Source organism: Leiobunum rupestre, chromosome 3 (genome assembly GCF_980474605.1).
Source record: "Leiobunum rupestre chromosome 3, qqLeiRupe1.1.hap1, whole genome shotgun sequence".
In the NCBI taxonomy this organism is placed as follows: Eukaryota; Metazoa; Arthropoda; class Arachnida; order Opiliones; family Sclerosomatidae; genus Leiobunum; species Leiobunum rupestre.
In genome coordinates this window covers 30,285,613-30,300,197 of record NC_143386.1, presented here as the reverse complement: position 1 = coordinate 30,300,197, position 14,585 = coordinate 30,285,613, and the positions used below count along the sequence as shown (strand labels likewise).

The window sequence follows — 14,585 nt, the reverse complement described above, 5'->3', positions numbered from 1 at the left end:
AACACTTGCTTATTCTTCTTTATTTCTTCTTCCGTTTTTATTTTTCTGTTTGTAATAAGCTCACAACACTTTGAATCGTAATACTTTTTAGAGATTTCTGCTATGGTTTTAAACATTTCAAAACCCCTTTCATTTAGGTTTTTTAACCCCCCACTATTAAGTGCTCTACTTAAATGATCATAATCATGTCGAAACTGGCAGTCATATTGTCAATCCCTTTCAGCACATCGCTCTTTTTATACCCGTGAAGAATTTTTGGAACATTGGACAACAACGATTGTGACTTCTTTTAACAACGACGCGCCCACTTTCGATATAAACGACTTTGAGCGTATATGCATAAAGGTCAGAATCGATTTCAACTAACGCGATTTTTGTTTTTCCCGTTTAAAAATAGTTGTTTTTTAAGCGGGCAATTTTTATAAAAGTTTATTATAAATAATAAAAAAATGCAGGAAATCGCCCGTGGACAGTTTGTCACACTTTCGGAATATACATATCAAGATTCCTTGCAAGGCAAAAAGTTCGTTTATATTTAATCCATATTTTTTTGGAATAATAATAATAATAATCAGCTAGGCTAATACCCAAGGCACCACCTTAGGCCTAAGTCATCAAGCGACTTTTGAAGCCATTAATTCAGGTAGCCGGGTTACAATGCGTAGGAGGGTGGTGGCAGGCCCTGCATGCCACGAGATCGAGCCAACAGCTCCCTACACTAACTATTACCGTTAACCTCGACAAGTTTTCTATGGAAGGGGAAACCGAAGAACTCGGGGGAAAACCCCTTAAACCAGTGGGGAGAGAACTTGCAAATTCAACGCAGAAGGAGTTGTTCCGAGTTTTCACCCAGTGCCACAAGTTGGGATCGAACCCGGCTCCTCTTGCTGCGAGGCGAAAGTGCTAACCACTCCGCCACCCCAATTAATTAATTAATTAATTCCACAAATAAGAACGTATTTTTTTTTAAGATCTTGGGAAGTAGCGGGCAGAAATTATAGGTCTGATGGATCAGATGTTGACTGTGAGATTTAAATTTTTCAAAACAGTTTTTTATTATATTTTCAATATGGGTTTTTTAGGCGTCAGTACTTTGCCCGTTTTAAGACGAACTTTAAAATACGATTGTCTGATTTTGGTCAAACAGTACAGACCCGCTTTGAGAGCTTTTACTGTGGAATTACCCTGTGGTAATTTAGCGATAATAAAAACACTAATTAATTATGGAAATCATAAAATGTAACGTTTACAATTTAAATAGGTTTAGTAGATCTTGATGAAAAAACTGAGGAAACAGCTCTCTAAAAGAAGAGACTGGATATATTTTAACCAGTGTCAAACACAAAAGCCCAGTCACGGCTTTGGACCCTGGTCTATCTGACTTTACAATTAAATTTGTCACAGTAGATGGCCACTTACAACTTCAAATAGATTTTTAACTCCATACTTTCTAGATTGATGGCGATAGCTCTCTTAATCACTACCCTAAACAATTTTCCGTTGACTGGTATAAATTGGAATAAAGATAAACCATTTAACATAAGAAATTAACAACTATATTTAAAAAAATAGAATTGATGGTTTCGCTTTGTGTGGTTGATATTTTATTTAAAATTAAGTCCAATAACTTAAAAAAAAATATTTTTGGTTAGGTTAGGATTCAGCGGATCAACAACTTTATTTACATGTATATCAGTAAATATTAAATTTAAGTTTAGTTTCCAGGGTAATTTACGGGACCCCAATTTTCGCCTAAAAGTCTACATAACGTTCCTTAATTTTAATCCGATTTCATGAGAGTTATATTTTTGAATAGCTGTGGTTTCCATATAACGTAGATTTGCAATTACGTTGCTTAATTTTAATTCTAAGTGAGGTTTTTCGGACAGCGTATAGCGACCCCCGCAACTTCCGACATTGTAAATCCGCGTGTCTTTAGAGTTCTAAACGCCAGTTTCCCTCTCGCATTTTTTAAGGCCGTTCACGCCGAGCTTTCAAAGTATGCCCAGAAGTAACAATAAGTGTGACACTCAACGTTTTACGCACGTTTTACACCCTTTTTACGCACGTTGTTCGACAGGAAGAAGGTAAGTAAGATTTTATCAAAAACCACAAGTTTTGTTACTTCAAGGCCCATTCCAGCTTAGGTTGCGGTCGCGTTGAAAAAAGTTAATTTTTAAGTGAGTTAATTACCCATTTCGAGTCATACCTAAATTCTTTACGCGCTTAAGCTATATTAGCATTCCATTGAAAGTCTGCCTGAAATAAGAATAACGTATGACCAACGGAAATTTTCAAACCCACAAGGCTTAAAAATGAGCACTTTCTGTATTTATAGATTATATTAAAAATAATTAATTTAATTTACGACATTATAACAAATTTTGGCAATTGCAACGGGCGCGTTTTGAACCCAAGCCCTCTAGCACGACAGGCGGGCGTTTTACCACAGAACCACCAAAAATGTATGATTGCAACGATGTTTAGAGAAACCATTTTGGGGAAAGTCCGTCTTCCTTTACGTTTTATGAAATTATTATACGGCTTGATATCAATTTTTTAGATGGCGTGAGATAGTTTAAAACGTGCAGGGTTTGAAAAGGTTTTTAAAAAGTGATAAATTATTATTTTTTTTCTATAGGTTCTTAAATTGGAATCCTAAGGGTTTTCCATTGCCCTATAGGGGTTTCCTTTAAACATTTAAACCCTTTTCAAACCATGCAAGTTGCCAAAACAAACCTTAAGGGTTTATAATTTATTCCTAAACCGTTTTTAAACCCAAAGCAAACCCTAATAAAACCCATGGAAACCCTTTTTTCTAACTGGCACCTGAAATAACTATAACGTATGACCAGAAGCGTAATAAATAAGTGTGACCCTAAATATTTTTGATGTCCAGATGTCAAAAATAAGTGTGCCACCATAGGTATTTTTCTGGCCAGAAGTAATAAATAAGTGCGACACCGATACATTTTAAAATTTCTATAAAATATGACGGGAAGTTATAAAAAGGTTTGACACTTATCGCCGGACCTATATTTTCGGTTTCACCAGTAATAATGACCAGAGTATATTTTTATAACCAGAGGTATTTTCTGGGGTGATAAAAATATTTTCGTGATTTATGTAAAGATGTATGACAATAAGTGGGACAATTCTTTGTTCTGTTTCCAAACCACCTAAGGAGGTAAGAACTTTCGGTACGCTTTTTTACACACAATCCTTATTATTATGATTACCTACTGTGTAGCCGCCGCCGCCGCCTCCGCCGTACACATGATCGCTCGCGGTACGTTAGTGGTACAAAGGCACTATCAGTGTGGCCAAGTATAAAATAAAAAACCTCCATACTTGAGAGAAAAATCCTCCTATTTCCTCCTAAACTGATAGAGAAAAACTCCTACGCTATACTTAACGAAAAACTACTAGAAAAACCGGACGCTAGCTAGGGAGGGAACCCCGGACTGGTTGGTATTTGAGCATGCGCAGAAACTTATTTTTGGCTATCACTGAGAAACATACAACTAAATTATGATTCCTCATGGAGCACGTGGCGCCATCTATGTAAACTGACCGTTATATTTCAGGTTTTGTACGGTGGTCAAAGAGTCTGACTGTATCTGACGTTAAAATTTGGCGACCTCCTATTAAATTTTAGGACCTCCTATTTAATTTTTGCTTCCAACAATCGAAACCTCCTATGAGAGTCTACCTCCTGTTTTTCTCCAACGTTCCTCCTAGAAATAGGAGGAAACGTCCTAACTGGGCCACACTGGGCACTATTATAGCCTCGACGGGATTTTCATAATTTTTGGGATCGGGGCCCCGGAAGTGGGGTATTTGCCCACTTAAGTGATTTTTCGCGATTGTTCGTCTTAAAATGTACGTACTTTTTTAAAATTAAGAGTGAATTGTTTGAATATTATATTTTTAGTTGGTACTGATCATTTCTGAACTACGATTTCGGTTGCATTCAGAATTTTTAATTTTAAGTGAGAATTTTGGTCCCCACAACCCGAGTACGCACTTTTGTCTTATTTGAATTTCGTGCCAATTGATACAGGCGTAGAGCTCGGCGTTTGGATCAGAAATATCCGTTTTATTTGTTTTTATCCATTGCCGAAAATTAATTATAACCGCGAATAATATTCATAATATTTTATCTGTCGAGCTCTATAAAGGCGCCATCTAACTCGTTCGCGTTTCGCTACTTTATTTCCAAAACCAGCTAACTCAAAAAATGCTATTTGTCTAAAAATTGATTTAAATTAACTTTTTCCCTTTCAAATAAAATTTATGTTTCTTCGACTAATTTGATCGATTTATCGTCACCGAAAATAACCCACATTATTCTAGGTGTCCGAAATTTCGTGAAGTATAATTAAACCTTCACGTGTTCGTTTTACCGCAACGGCATGACGTAGCGTCGCCAGCAATAGGCGCAAGTAGGCACGTGCCTACGTTGAAAATATTTGTGCCCGAGGGGTAAGACTGTCTCAGATAATCTGTACACCGAGTTCATGCATTTAGCACTGTCAAAGCTATATACGGCAGTGTACACTGAGTTTAGCACTGTCAAAGCTACGGCAGTGTACACTGAGTTTAGCACTGTCAAAGCTACGGCAGTGTACACTGAGTTTAGCACTGTCAAAGCTACGGCAGTTTACACTGAGTTTAGCACTGTCAAAGCTACGGCAGTGTACACTGAGTTTAGCACTGTCAAAGCTACGGCAGTGTACACTGAGTTTAGCACTGTCAAAGCTACGGCAGTGTACACTGAGTTTAGCACTGTCAAAGCTACGGCAGTGTACACTGAGTTTAGCACTGTCAAAGCTACGGCAGTGTACACTGAGTTTAGCACTGTCAAAGCTACGGCAGTGTACACTGAGTTTAGCACTGTCAAAGCTACGGCAGTGTACACTGAGTTTAGCACTGTCAAAGCTACGGCAGTGTACACTGAGTTTAGCACTGTCAAAGCTACGGCAGTGTACACTGAGTTTAGCACTGTCAAAGCTACGGCAGTTTACACTGAGTTTAGCACTGTCAAAGCTACGGCAGTGTACACTGAGTTTAGCACTGTCAAAGCTACGGCAGTGTACACTGAGTTTAGCACTGTCAAAGCTACGGCAGTGTACACTGAGTTTAGCACTGTCAAAGCTACGGCAGTGTACACTGAGTTTAGCACTGTCAAAGCTACGGCAGTGTACACTGAGTTTAGCACTGTCAAAGCTACGGCAGTGTACACTGAGTTTAGCACTGTCAAAGCTACGGCAGTGTACACTGAGTTTAGCACTGTCAAAGCTACGGCAGTGTACACTGAGTTTAGCACTGTCAAAGCTACGGCAGTGTACACTGAGTTTAGCACTGTCAAAGCTAAGGCAGTGTACACTGAGTTTAGCACTGTCAAAGCTACGGCAGTGTACACTGAGTTTAGCACTGTCAAAGCTACGGCAGTTTACACTGAGTTTAGCCCTGTCAAAGCTACGGCGGTGTACACTGAGTTTAGAACTGTCAAAGCTACGGCAGTGTACACTGAGTTTAGCACTGTCAAAGCTACGGCAGTGTTTACTGAGTTTAGCACTGTCAAAGCTACGGCAGTTTACACTGAGTTAAGCACTGTCAAAGCTACGGCAGTGTACACTGAGTTTAGCACTGTCAAAGCTACGGCAGTTTACACTGAGTTTAGCACTGTCAAAGCTACGGCAGTTTACACTGAGTTCGCAGAGTGTCTTACCCCTCGTTTGTGCCTACTTCGGGGCCTCCAAATTTGGGAACAAGGGCCTCCGATTTCTTAAGAAAATATAATTTTATAATATTTGTTAAAAATTCTGAAATTCTGATATTTTTCATTGATTCTCTTAAAACTTTTGTATTTCAGAATTGTGGGCTTAAAATTAAAAAAACATCGCGGGTTTTTCGGAAACATTTGTTTCTCAGTAGACACCGGTTAAACTTTAGGTTGCAGCAGAAAGTAAAGTATAAAGGTATCAGGGCGGCTCCTCTATATAAAATAGTCTGAGAGAAAACACTGTCACAAGAATTGCTCATTGAGCCATTATGCTGACATCATCACCAGTCTTGCTTTTATATTTTACATAGTTTATATTGTGAGTCCTTATTTTAATATCACCAGCATGGCTTTAGACTATTTAGGAACCATTTTATTTTATTTTTACTTTATATATAATTATTTACAATACTTAAAAGGGTATTTTACCTTTTTTAAGTTTCATTTACATTCGGACCCCCTACGCTTACATATCACCAAACCTTACTTATAAATTTTAAGCTCATATTTTGCCAAGATTTCACATATCACTAACATTGCTTTTAAACTATTTAAGTAACATTTTGAATTTTTTCGTTTTGTTTTTATTTTATATTTGACCCTTATTTCACTAGAAATTTACACATCACGCATATTGCTTTGAAACTGCTTAAGGGGTCGTTTTGCATTTTAAATTAGATTAGCAATTGAGCCCTTATTTTACACTTTTCTTTTGTTTATTTCACAAGACTAGTATACCCTGGATCCTCTCCGGGCTCCAATTCTGGGATGTGGCATCAATCACTTTTTTAGATAGGACTATTACTTCATTTAAGTACGGAACCGCTGGTACTGCCACAACTTTCCATAGAAGCCCTCCAACTGAGTATTTATTAAAGGAACCTGAAGCCAGACTACGAACTGCTCATCTCAGGTTGTTGCATCTAGATATCACCATTGTCTCCATGCCGACATCTTACTATAAACTTTTCAGATTACGCAACGATTAATGGCCGTTCGTAGATTGTTTTGGCCTTTTGTATTACTTGACGGTATTGTAGTGAATGAGTCCCTCTACTGTGTGCATTGTAGCCATATACCCCAACCTTTTACACGTTATTCTGCCCCCCCCCCCCGTGAAATTTATGATTTTGGTGGCTGCCTTGTTTACTAAAAGTTCCGTATGTCCCGTCTAGATGGCGATAGGTTTTCCACGGAGATTTTCTTATCTTTCTTATCTTAGCCAATCAAATTTTTTAACCTCACATTTCAAAAATGATTTGTCTAATATTTTAGTAAATAGAAAACACATTTTTGAAGAGGTTTTTTTTCATGATTTTTTTAAGTTAATTCTCAACAAACACGTAGTATTTAAGTTTATATAAATAGGTGAGGTTATATCACAGCGAGATAATATAGATGCGAGTGAGACGAGTGAGTTTATTTTGTTAATAAAGAGCCTTGGTTACAGTTAAGGGGCTTTCCCACTTGTTTTGTCATAATTTGTGTCTAACGCTATCCTAGTGGATCTTAATTTCAACGATAACTCGGGGTAGTTTCAGCATGTCAGATATTCTGCATCTTAGCGATATGGGAGAAGTGTCGCATTGTAGTGCTATAAGTGGTTTAGAGATGGAGAATTCCAAGTGTGATGGAGAACTAAAGATTGATGAGTATCCGAACTCGCTACTGGATGGTTAGTATAGTTTTCTAGATTTATTACTAGTATTTTATTTGGCATGAGTGAACACAATTTGGATTCTTAGATGAGATAGAAAATGAGAAATTGGAATTTCAACTTTCTGGATTACCAGACATTCTGGAAGAAAGGTTTCCGAAACTTATGTTACATTTCAAGAGAAACTCTTTGAGACGTTAGTAACGATTGTTTTATTTCAGTTCTAAAATTGAACTTGAAGAAAATATGGCATCCATTGATCTTGCCAACTTGTGGAATCCTCAGATTGCCAGGGAGGCAAATAAAATATCACGCCGCCTTTCCTTGCCACGCAATCAACTGACATCGAAGTTAATGGCATTTTCACCAATTCTGGGTTCAATAGCTTCGAGTGCTTCTAATAGAAGCTCTAGTCTCTCTTCCAATAAATCGTCACAATATTCACCTCATTGGCGTTTGGAATCTGACGGTGTGAATAGCTCTGGGAAGGAGAATGATTCGGCCCTAGCCAATCATCAACCTGAAGTCTCACGAACTGTGAAATTGGTGTCTACATCAACTGATAATGATAGCCCTGTGTTTTATAGTCCGTCTGAGCAAGACTCGCAGAGTTCACCATATCCCACCACACACAATTTAAAAATCCAACTAGAAAAGTCAAGTGATAACTCGGCTAAAGAACAATTGGAAACAACCAACGTTATGGAGAATTCTGGTCGTAAATTCACCTACACTGTGGAAGCCCATGGACTTGTAGATAATGTGGAAAGACCGATTGTAGTTGATCAGGTTTCAAAATTAGAGGATACCAAACAGAATTCGCTTTGTAGAGTACCATCTATTCGTAAGGATACGTACCTTGTTGAAGATAAACATGTAGGAGTTGTTGAAGATAAATCCAAGTAGAGCCCAAATTTGTTTTAAATATTTTAAATAACATTTGCTTAACACGTTTTTCTTTTTTCAACAGTGCAAGAACTCGTCATCTGTCTGGACCATCTACGCCATCTAGAATTAAGGATCCTAAAATCACCAAGCCACAGATGTCTAAATCCAAATCTTTTAACGATCATTCAAGAACTCCAAATGTAAGCTCTTTAAGTTTTTATAAATAGTATTAATGACTTTTCTAATATTTTTGCAGTCTGGTGGTGCAAAAGTATTTAGTAAACCACACGCAGTTCCAGTTTGTAAACCAAGCCTAGTCCCTCCATCAAAGCAATCGCTTCAATCTCTAAGAACAACAATTCATAATAGCACTCGCCCGGCCATAATTCAAAACTTTCCAACAATTGCGGCTCCTAAAAGAAAACCAGGACCAATTAAAGTCAGCCCAAACTCCCCTGCAGTGACAAAAAAGAATCTCATTCGCGAGCCACAACCTTGCCAAAATGCTCCAACAACGCCAGCTAAAGCATCAACAGCAGCTGACAAACCTCGAACTCCCAAACCAGTTGTCTCTACCCCGCAGAAGAATGATCGAACCATTTCTACACCTGGTCGCAAATCCCCGATGCCCACTTCAAATACAAGTGGTGGCCATTTTTCAACCCCTAGTCGCAGATCTATGATTCCTGTGACTCCCCTTACTCCCAGCAGGAAGTCAGGATTGCCTACTCTTACGCCAGGAAAGAGGTTTGTGCGAAATCAACCAAATATTTAATAAAAAACATACAGGGTCTCCATTAAATAAACGAAAAGTGATCGCTGATAAATTTTTATTATGAAAAATTTCCAATTTCTATGGAACATTCCTCATGCAGGGGGATATTTACTAATGTAAAGTTGAATGACCTTGAACCATGTCTTTAGTCTTTTTAGTGGACACACTGTATAATTCAATTTATTTTAATCTGCAGAAAAGTGACCCCAGAAGTCCAAGCAGGGTCTAAAGCAAGTTTGCCTGGTAAAATTGAAGTGCCAAAAGCAGAATGTAAAGGAATATCTAGCTTACCCAACCCCAGTCGAAAGGCCAGGAAATAGTTTTTAGTTTACAGTATTAAATTTTTAATTCTTGTGTATTTGTATTCCACAATAGAACTTTTTAAATAAAAATTTATACAAATATAATAATTAATGAAAATGTACAAAACAAATGACCAGAATATAAAAATATAGGGGTGTGAAAAATATTTGGTAAGACCAAATAATTCGATCGAATAAAAAATGGAATACTCAATTCTTCGATTCGAATAGCGCTTGGAAAAGTTCGCGAATATTCTTTTTTCCTGATCAAATAGTCGAATATTCGAAAAGGGAAGGAAAAAGTAATTGATATTTTCAAATAATTTGCAAACTGGTCGAATAACCGCGGGTCTTTTTGTAAATTTTTTGAGTTTCAAGGCTATCAAAGGAGAACGCAATGAAAATTTCGAACTACTCCTTATTTCTGACACCTTTTTAGGCCACAGCGGCAAGGACCATATAGAAAGAGTAACTTGCAAGTCCATAGTCTGTGTATTAACACTTCTTGGCGAAAGGCAGAAGCTACTTATTTTAGCACCTATAATTGGCTAGATTATTGACGTGTTTTCTGTTTTCGAACTTTCTGGAATAACAAAGTAAAACTAAAACCAAACTGGGCGAACACAGCCAACTTTGATCTCTCGCGCTACAGCGGTTTGAATCAAAATATTTTATTTTCATGACAATATTACATATTCCATAATTTTATTTTCTGCGCTTTGAACAACGCGCAATTTGAATTATTAGAATGATATTTACACACTATTGGACAGGGATCGGAAAGTTCTTGGTACTTAGGGCACCCTAAATCTTCGACGTTCACCAGTCTTTTTCCAAAAAGTTCGGAAAGGTACAATTCTTTTTCCATCCCCTTTGTGTAAAAGGTTGCCGCTTTGGATTTTATGTTGGTAACTATCCCATCCAACTGGTCCAGCTCATGTTCACCCTCGTCCCAAAGCATCCCACAAATATGTCTAGAGATCCAACCGCACAGTCTCCTGTCTTTCGCGCTTAGCTCGTTGTAAGGAAAAGGTGGTTTAAATGAGTAAACCCCATTATCCCCAGTTTCCACAACCAAAAACGCTAGTTCTTTAACGACGTACTCATCGTTGGACCTCATAAAGTTGACTTCAATAATACACGAATTTCCTTCCGACCTTTAATTAATTAATAATAAAATATAAGAAACGATTCCCTCAAACGTTTCATAATTTTTAGAAACCGTTTATATAACTAGCTACATCCATACTTACATCGTATTAGAATTCGAATTCCAAGTTGCAGTTAACTTTGTTGCACTTTGTACCACGCCTTAAACAATTAGGATTATACCACCACGTTCGAAACAGCAGATTAAGCAGGCTTTGTAAATTAAGGGTATATCCACGCAATACGCGATTGAACAATTCACGGTCAATATTCAAATCCTCGTCTCCATGTATTTTCTATGAGATACGGTACTCACAGCTCTCTCGCAGTACAATTACGACCGGTGTACGCATCAAATACCGTCAATATAATTCCCCATGTTAATTCTATGCGGCATGGTGGTCTTGAGATACCGTTAAATAATACTTCATGTTAATTCTATGAGGATTTACGGTCGGCGAACGCGTCGATGTTGAGCCGGTCCTTTTTTCTAGACACCGTCAAATAGTGCCCCATGTTATTTCTAGACACCGTCAAAAAGTGTCCCATGTTATTTCTATGAGGCACGGTGCCGGTCACCGTCAAATGGTGCCTCATGTTATTTCTATGAGGCACGGAGCCGGTGTCCCGGTGCCTCATTAGGTGTCTCAAACGCGTCGATGTTGAACCGGTACTTTTTTTTCTAGACACCGTCAAATAGTGCCCCATGTTATTTCTGTGAGGTACGGTGCCCGGCGCCCAGATACCTCATTAGTGCCTCATAGAGCGTTCTCTCATTTATAACACTACTACCGCTGCCAGTCGAAGTTACGCGGGTTTTGTTCGCTTTCTCCGGAAGATTAATTTGGGCAGCACCGCTGCCAGTCGAAGTTACGCGGGTTTTGTTCGCTTTCTCCGGAAGATTAATTTGGGCAGTACCGCTGCCAGTCGAAGTTACGCGGGTTTTGTTCGCTTTCTCCGGAAGATTAATTTGGGCAGCACCGCTGCCAGTCGAAGTTACGCGGGTTTTGTTCGCTTTCTCCGGAAGATTAATTTGGGCAGTACCGCTGCCAGTCGAAGTTACGCGGGTTTTGTTCGCTTTCTCCGGAAGATTAATTTGGGCAGCACCGCTGCCAGTCGAAGTTACGCGGGTTTTGTTCGCTTTCTCCGGAAGATTAATTTGGGCAGCACCGCTGCCAGTCGAAGTTACGCGGGTTTTGTTCGCTTTCTCCGGAAGATTAATTTGGGCAGCACCGCTGCCAGTCGAAGTTACGCGGGTTTTGTTCGCTTTCTCCGGAAGATTAATTTGGGCAGCACCGCTGCCAGTCGAAGTTACGCGGGTTTTGTTCGCTTTCTCCGGAAGATTAATTTGGGCAGTACCGCTGCCAGTCGAAGTTACGCGGGTTTTGTTCGCTTTCTCCGGAAGATTAATTTGGGCAGTACCGCTGCCAGTCGAAGTTACGCGGGTTTTGTTCGCTTTCTCCGGAAGATTAATTTGGGCAGCACCGCTGCCAGTCGAAGTTACGCGGGTTTTGTTCGCTTTCTCCGGAAGATTAATTTGGGCAGCACCGCTGCCAGTCGAAGTTACGCGGGTTTTGTTCGCTTTCTCCGGAAGATTAATTTGGGCAGCACCGCTGCCAGTCGAAGTTACGCGGGTTTTGTTCGCTTTCTCCGGAAGATTAATTTGGGCAGTACCGCTGCCAGTCGAAGTTACGCGGGTTTTGTTCGCTTTCTCCGGAAGATTAATTTGGGCAGCACCGCTGCCAGTCGAAGTTACGCGGGTTTTGTTCGCTTTCTCCGGAAGATTAATTTGGGCAGTACCGCTGCCAGTCGAAGTTACGCGGGTTTTGTTCGCTTTCTCCGGAAGATTAATTTGGGCAGTACCGCTGCCAGTCGAAGTTACGCGGGTTTTGTTCGCTTTCTCCGGAAGATTAATTTGGGCAGTACCGCTGCCAGTCGAAGTTACGCGGGTTTTGTTCGCTTTCTCCGGAAGATTAATTTGGGCAGTACCGCTGCCAGTCGAAGTTACGCGGGTTTTGTTCGCTTTCCCCGGAAGATTAATTTGGGTAGCACCGCTGCCAGTCGAAGTTACGCGGGTTTTGTTCGCTTTCTCCGGAAGATTAATTTGGGCAGTACCGCTGCCAGTCGAAGTTACGCGGGTTTTGTTCGCTTTCTCCGGAAGATTAATTTGGGCAGCACCGCTGCCAGTCGAAGTTACGCGGGTTTTGTTCGCTTTCCCCGGAAGATTAATTTGGGCAGCACCGCTGCCAGTCGAAGTTACGCGGGTTTTGTTCGCTTTCTCCGGAAGATTAATTTGGGCAGTACCGCTGCCAGTCGAAGTTACGCGGGTTTTGTTCGCTTTCCCCGGAAGATTAATTTGGGCAGCACCGCTGCCAGTCGAAGTTACGCGGGTTTTGTTCGCTTTCTCCGGAAGATTAATTTGGGCAGCACCGCTGCCAGTCGAAGTTACGCGGGTTTTGTTCGCTTTCTCCGGAAGATTAATTTGGGCAGTACCGCTGCCAGTCGAAGTTACGCGGGTTTTGTTCGCTTTCCCCGGAAGATTAATTTGGGCAGCACCGCTGCCAGTCGAAGTTACGCGGGTTTTGTTCGCTTTCTCCGGAAGATTAATTTGGGCAGCACCGCTGCCAGTCGAAGTTACGCGGGTTTTGTTCGCTTTCTCCGGAAGATTAATTTGGGCAGCACCGCTGCCAGTCGAAGTTACGCGGGTTTTGTTCGCTTTCTCCGGAAGATTAATTTGGGCAGCACCGCTGCCAGTCGAAGTTACGCGGGTTTTGTTCGCTTTCTCCGGAAGATTAATTTGGGCAGCACCGCTGCCAGTCGAAGTTACGCGGGTTTTGTTCGCTTTCTCCGGAAGATTAATTTGGGCAGCACCGCTGCCAGTCGAAGTTACGCGGGTTTTGTTCGCTTTCTCCGGAAGATTAATTTGGGCAGTACCGCTGCCAGTCGAAGTTACGCGGGTTTTGTTCGCTTTCCCCGGAAGATTAATTTGGGCAGCACCGCTGCCAGTCGAAGTTACGCGGGTTTTGTTCGCTTTCTCCGGAAGATTAATTTGGGCAGTACCGCTGCCAGTCGAAGTTACGCGGGTTTTGTTCGCTTTCCCCGGAAGATTAATTTGGGCAGCACCGCTGCCAGTCGAAGTTACGCGGGTTTTGTTCGCTTTCTCCGGAAGATTAATTTGGGCAGTACCGCTGCCAGTCGAAGTTACGCGGGTTTTGTTCGCTTTCCCCGGAAGATTAATTTGGGCAGCACCGCTGCCAGTCGAAGTTACGCGGGTTTTGTTCGCTTTCTCCGGAAGATTAATTTGGGCAGCACCGCTGCCAGTCGAAGTTACGCGGGTTTTGTTCGCTTTCTCCGGAAGATTAATTTGGGCAGCACCGCTGCCAGTCGAAGTTACGCGGGTTTTGTTCGCTTTCTCCGGAAGATTAATTTGGGCAGCACCGCTGCCAGTCGAAGTTACGCGGGTTTTGTTCGCTTTCTCCGGAAGATTAATTTGGGCAGCACCGCTGCCAGTCGAAGTTACGCGGGTTTTGTTCGCTTTCTCCGGAAGATTAATTTGGGCAGTACCGCTGCCAGTCGAAGTTACGCGGGTTTTGTTCGCTTTCCCCGGAAGATTAATTTGGGCAGCACCGCTGCCAGTCGAAGTTACGCGGGTTTTGTTCGCTTTCTCCGGAAGATTAATTTGGGCAGCACCGCTGCCAGTCGAAGTTACGCGGGTTTTGTTCGCTTTCTCCGGAAGATTAATTTGGGCAGCACCGCTGCCAGTCGAAGTTACGCGGGTTTTGTTCGCTTTCTCCGGAAGATTAATTTGGGCAGCACCGCTGCCAGTCGAAGTTACGCGGGTTTTGTGCGCTTTCCCCGGAAGATTAATTTGGGCAGCACCGCTGCCAGTCGAAGTTACGCGGGTTTTGTTCGCTTTCCCCGGAAGATTAATTTGGGCAGCACCGCTGCCAGTCGAAGTTACGCGGGTTTTGTTCGCGAGTCTTATCCCCAGCTTAACGCGTTTACTCTTATTTTGAACATCACTTA

General features: G+C 41.1%; 2 protein-coding genes and 1 long non-coding RNA gene across 3 annotated transcripts; 2 read left to right on the top strand and 1 right to left on the bottom strand.

The window, feature by feature from the left end:
* The first annotated feature begins 453 nt into the window (after nucleotides 1-453).
* Nucleotides 454-1,301, top strand: LOC149951441 (uncharacterized). The gene is made up of 4 exons (XR_016480024.1): nucleotides 454-523; nucleotides 972-1,024; nucleotides 1,083-1,190; nucleotides 1,262-1,301. It is a non-coding gene; the product is annotated as an uncharacterized LOC149951441 (long non-coding RNA).
* A 5,985-nt stretch (nucleotides 1,302-7,286) lies between these two features.
* On the top strand, nucleotides 7,287-9,459 carry LOC149951440 (uncharacterized). The gene is made up of 6 exons (XM_090168042.1): nucleotides 7,287-7,463; nucleotides 7,534-7,597; nucleotides 7,667-8,347; nucleotides 8,416-8,533; nucleotides 8,590-9,080; nucleotides 9,305-9,459. The coding sequence occupies exons 1-6, from the start codon at nucleotides 7,331-7,333 to the stop codon at nucleotides 9,426-9,428; spliced, it is 1,611 nt and encodes a 536-aa protein (XP_090024168.1). The 5' UTR covers nucleotides 7,287-7,330; the 3' UTR covers nucleotides 9,429-9,459.
* Nucleotides 9,460-10,070: 611 nt separating this feature from the next.
* On the bottom strand, nucleotides 10,071-10,675 carry LOC149951439 (uncharacterized). The gene is made up of 2 exons (XM_090170025.1): nucleotides 10,664-10,675; nucleotides 10,071-10,567 (listed from the first exon to the last, which is right to left on the bottom strand). Coding segments are annotated over exons 1-2 (471 nt in total). The 5' UTR covers nucleotides 10,666-10,675; the 3' UTR covers nucleotides 10,071-10,098.
* Nucleotides 10,676-14,585: the final 3,910 nt, after the last annotated feature.

Excerpts from the sequence above, each read along its gene's own strand:
- LOC149951440 (XM_090168042.1), top strand. The coding sequence starts at position 7,331 with ATGTCAGATATTCTGCATCTTAGCGATATGGGAGAAGTGTCGCATTGT. Across the intron at positions 7,598-7,666 it reads CCAGACATTCTGGAAGAAAG|TTCTAAAATTGAACTTGAAG; the intron begins GTTTCCGAAACT and ends GTTTTATTTCAG. Across the intron at positions 8,348-8,415 it reads GTTGTTGAAGATAAATCCAA|TGCAAGAACTCGTCATCTGT; the intron begins GTAGAGCCCAAA and ends TTTTTTCAACAG.